General features: G+C 42.6%; 1 protein-coding gene across 1 annotated transcript; it reads right to left on the bottom strand.

Annotated features, from left to right (window-relative positions):
* Positions 1-611: 611 nt before the first annotated feature.
* On the bottom strand, positions 612-3,481 carry LOC121274357 (immunoglobulin lambda-1 light chain-like). Its single transcript, XM_041181634.1, has 4 exons — positions 3,358-3,481; positions 2,886-3,209; positions 2,462-2,500; positions 612-1,107 (listed from the first exon to the last, which is right to left on the bottom strand). The coding sequence occupies exons 1-4, from the start codon at positions 3,404-3,406 to the stop codon at positions 779-781; spliced, it is 741 nt and encodes a 246-aa protein (XP_041037568.1). The 5' UTR covers positions 3,407-3,481; the 3' UTR covers positions 612-778.
* Positions 3,482-4,836: the final 1,355 nt, after the last annotated feature.

Below are 4,836 nucleotides of genomic sequence, written 5' to 3'. Positions count from 1 at the left end.
AGCATCGATCGGAAGGGGAGCAGCACAGATTAACCATCATGTTACTGGGAGTCCATGGTTCAAATTACGAGGGGGAGTGACATAGTTTGTCTTCCCTGAACTGGGGATTATTATGGGAGGATATGATAGGGATTTTGAGCATTTAGGAAAAAAATAAAGGGGTAAATAGAAAGAAAATACACTCTTGATAAGAGGGACGTCCAAAACCAGTAGACATGTCTTTAAAATGAATAGATCCACTGGGGAATTCGGGAGAAACTTATTAAACCAGAGAGTGGTTAGAATGGGGAATTCGGTCACCAGGGAGAGGTTGAGGCAGACGCACAGACACATATTTCCCTATTTCTCTTTTATGTAATTCTATGTATTATTGCCTGAACTGCCATTATTCTCTATCAGTCCTTTCAATGTCCCTTTAAGTGTTGGATAATAATGGAGAACTCTAAGTTCATGGCTGTATTTCATGTTTATTCAGAGCTTCTGTTCACAAATGGTACATGGTCGTTGTCTAAAGAGGGAATTCATCCCCATTCTACAAGCAGAGAAAATTTACACATAGGATACTGGGGACAATTCGACAGGATATTTCGAGTCACAAAGTCGGACACTCATTTCACTCGCTTCCGATTTTATTCAACATTCAGGTTGTTCGCCAAAACCTGACATTGCCACAGCCACTACATTGCAGTAAAAAAGAGGCACGTTTTGCACACATGGAATCTTCTGCGGAATTACATGAAAGATGAATAAATGAAACTCTAACTCCAACAAAAGTCTCTCAGAGTGAGCAATCGCTGAAGCTGATGGTGTTGAGAAGGGGTGAGTTCAGGGAGCCGTGGCTGACACTGCAGGAATATCTGGAGCCCTTCTTCCAGTCAGTGGCTGGGACTCTCAGGTAACTGCTCAGGCTGTAGGTTTGATCGCTGTCCGGGGACACGACGCTTGTCCTCACTCCGCTGTCTGTCTCTTTGCCATCCACACTCCAGAGGACCCGCACGAAACCCGGCTTAAAGCCACTCACCAGGCAGGACAGAGTGGCCGAGTCTGAATCTATCTCTTCCGAGGAAGGGGGGAGAAGAAGGACGGATGGGCTCCGATCCTCAGTACCTGTGTGTGTGAGAGAGTACAGAAAATATATCAATATAAAGAACACTGACCTGTGTGTTTGTGAGAGAGAGAGAGGAGAATGCCCCTTAACGTATAGAAAACACTGACGTGTGTGTGAGAAAGAGAGGGAGAAATTCATTACTATACAGGAGGCTTTGACCTGTCTGTGTCTTTGAAAGAAAAGTCATTTAAACACATAACACTCTTATCTATGTGCGCACGTGTGTGTGTGTGAGAGAGAGAGAGAGAGAAAGAGACATGGAGAGATTCATTACTATATAGGAGGCTTTGACCTGTCTGTGTCTTTGAAAAAAAAATCATTCAAACACATAACATTCGTATCTATCTGTGCATATGTGTGTGTGTGAGAGAGAAAAATAAATAAATCATTAATATATAGAACACTCTGACCTGTGTGTTTGTGTGTGAGAGACAGCGAGAGAGACGGAGGGGTGTGAGTATGAGAGAGAAAGAGAGAGAGAGGGTTCTGTAATGTATAGAACACTGTGAACTGTGCGTATGTGAGAGAGGGAGGAGAGAGAATGCATTCATATATAGAACCCTCTGATTCCGGTGTGTGTGTTTGTGTGTGTGTGTGTGTGTACATTTCTGTGTGAGAGGGAGATAGTTTATTATTATAAAGCAAACTCTGACCTGTGCGTGTTTGAGTGAGAAAAAATATCATTAATACATAGAACTCGCTGATCTGAAATCGGTCTGGACGCCAAAAGTCAATCACGAATCATTTTAACTTTAACTTAAATTATTGATTAATTCACGTGTTTCAACAACTTCTTATTTCCATAATTCCCTGTCCAATCTTTAAATCCCTTTGCTGACATTGTAACAGTGACTAGGTGAAAAATAGTTCGTTGCTTATTAATCTTTTGGGCGCCTTGGGGGGCGGTGAAGGCTCTGGAAGAAAATCAAAGAATCAGAGGCTGACCCATCAAAATAAGAGGTCATGCGGCTCCTCAAGCCTCTGCTAGCTCTTGTAAGAGCTTTCCAAGTAGTCCCACTCACCGCCTCTGCTTGCAAAGCCCTGCAATTTTTCCCTTTCAAGTATTTATCGACTTACACTTTTGAAAGTATCTATAGAATCTACATCCACCTGCCTTTCTAGCAGCCTGTTCTTTCATAATTCAATTTATAATTTGACCCTGATTCTCTGTTTCGTTATTTTCTCCCGGTGCAGTTCAATTCCAAGTCTGACTCAGTTAACAATTCTGGATATAAATTGATCTGATCCAAAATTTACGAAATGGGGATTTGACATCCGCTGGAGAATGATGTCGCCTCCAAATTAATAATAATTGAAACAATGTGAGTTAGAGAGAGAGGGGGAATCACTTACTCCGAACATTCAAGGTGGTCCCACCTCCGAAGATCCACACAGAGCGGCGGTACAATCGGACGGGTCATCTAAAACTCAGGCTGCGGGGAAAAGTACAGGATGAAATATTAATAACCTCTCTTTTATCACATTGCCTGTCAATTCTGCCTTTCACATGGGCTGGAGCACATAGAACAAGAGAGATATTTCAAAAATAGCGTGAAACCCTGATAATATCCATCGTTATTGACCAGGGTAATATTGAGAACCGCTATTGAGAAAATGCAAATTAACCCTTGAAATCTCAGTTAAATTTCTCAAGAACTGACACAAGGAACATTTTGGAAGTTGATGACATATTCTCGGCCAGGAACACTCCAGCTGCTGTTGTAATTCTGAGCGGTTTTCTCCATACAGTTTTTGTATGGCTCTGTCTCACTGTGAAAGCCTGCTGAGCTATCGTAGACCAAACAGTAATAGACGGCGGAGTCACCGGACTCCAGGCTTCCAACGGTCAGAATGAAATTGTTCCTGGAGGTGTCTCTCGAAGGTTGGAAACGGTCGGTGAAGCCGGTGCCTCGAGAGACGCTGCCATCTTTGCTGTGCTTTAGCACCCAGACGGGAGCTTCACCGGGTCGCTGTCGGTGCCAATATGCATTGGAGCTCCCCACATTCCCGTTCTGCATCCCGCACTGTAATCGGGCGGTCTGACCAGCGGAGACTGGGTCGGAAATTGGGGACTGATTAAGGACGAGAACCGCCAGGACACCTTCAATTAAAAAGACAGAAGAAAACATTGAATAACCTGGAGAAAACGTGTCGTTTATGCATCAATAAACATGAGTCTTAAACCGGACCGTTCTCGGTATTTAGCGGATTCTCTGTGATCAAACCCACCACACCCTCCAATATCTGACCTGTTAGATGGAGCAGCAGAGCCCACAAGAGATGCAGCACTGGAGCCATTTCCTCCGGAGTAGCGCCAACAGCAGCCCGCCCAAATTTCCCACTGTACCGGTTGTTGTCAACTCCGAGAGCGGCTCCGGTTCCAGTGCCAGTTATACCGGACACTCCAGCTCCATTTATTAAGCGGAATGCAAATGAGTGGGAGCGGCCAGGGAAACGGTGCAGGCAAATTTACATTTCGAGGCTTTCTTTTGGCTGGTAAAATTATTGTTAAAATGTTTAATCTGCAATTGGAATTTCTGGTTTGGGAAGATTCCAATATTTCTAAGATCTTTGTGTAATATATATGTGTGTGTGTGTGTGTGTGTGTGCGCGTATAAATATATACGTATATAAATGTGTGTGTATATATATATATTTCTGAAGATTAACTAATTTCACTGTTACATAATTATTTAACAAATATGCATTTACTTTCAAATTAATATCTTCCGCAAACCCATCTATCAAGAATTTAATGAATTTCCCTTCGGCCCCCAAGTAATTGATACAAATTAGATTGAATTTCACTTTTAGAAAGACGAATCAAAACTCAGTGTGGAGACATTGCGATGTACACCAGACAGATTTGCAGTCATGGCGGAGCCTTAGTGAAACATATAATATTCTGTGGGGGCGGTGGGATTTGACAGGGCAGGTGCTGCGAGAATGTTTTCCTTTGTGGGGGAATACAGGACTAGGGGTCACAATTTCAAATTAGATTTAGAAATTAGATGGAGTTTCATCTGCCAACAGTGGAGCCTGGGTCATTGGCTATGTTCAAAGCTGAGTTATTTACAAGGAAGTCAAGGGTTATGGGGTATGTAGAGTTGAAAAAACAACCGGATCAGCCATGATCTTATTGCCTGGTGGAGTGGGCTTGAGGGGCTGAATAGCTGACTCCTGCATGTGTCCTTATGTCCCAGAAACTTCTGACCCTGCCGTCATTTAAGACACACAGGGTTTGCATGGAGAACTACATACATTAATATGAAGCATAGGAAAGGCAAAATGTCATTTAAAAATATTGTGCCAACTTTTAACGGCCGTGTAGTGCTTTAGAATGAGCGACTCGGGCTATGCTGTATCAAATTCCCTCTGCTCAGTATCAGGATCCATAATGTCGCTTTCCCCCTCCCTGTGCAGAGTTATTCAATCTCTGGGAGTTTCAGCTACTTAATTAAGAATCTGGTTTTCAGAAAATTGAATTAGTTGCTTTTCATGCAGCGTTATAAAGACGCCTTCCGCAGTACTGTTTTACTCTGCATTGAGAGCTGGTGAATGAGAGAGTTATAAGTGTTCATTTCTATTTAAGTGGAGATTGTTTCCCTTGTTTTTCCCTTTAATTTAGCATTTAAGTAACTGTACTCCATAGTTAGAATTTAAGCTTTATTCCATCCTTAAAACAGGGGTAGCAAGCTTCCTGGGAGAGCTGCAGCTATTTAATTAAG

This window comes from Carcharodon carcharias (assembly GCF_017639515.1).
Source record: "Carcharodon carcharias isolate sCarCar2 chromosome 36 unlocalized genomic scaffold, sCarCar2.pri SUPER_36_unloc_1, whole genome shotgun sequence".
NCBI classification, from domain to species: Eukaryota; Metazoa; Chordata; class Chondrichthyes; order Lamniformes; family Lamnidae; genus Carcharodon; species Carcharodon carcharias.
Note: the sequence above shows the minus strand (reverse complement) of the source record. Positions and strands in the feature narration are given on the sequence as shown.

Bases quoted from the DNA above. Each gene is read 5' to 3' on its own strand.
- LOC121274357 (XM_041181634.1), bottom strand. From the start codon at position 3,406: ATGGCTCCAGTGCTGCATCTCTTGTGGGCTCTGCTGCTCCATCTAACA. The intron at 3,210-3,357 runs GTCAGATATTGG...TTTTAATTGAAG, and splicing joins TCTGCTGCTCCATCTAACAG to GTGTCCTGGCGGTTCTCGTC. The intron at 1,108-2,461 runs GTAAGTGATTCC...TCACACACACAG, and splicing joins GACCACCTTGAATGTTCGGA to GTACTGAGGATCGGAGCCCA.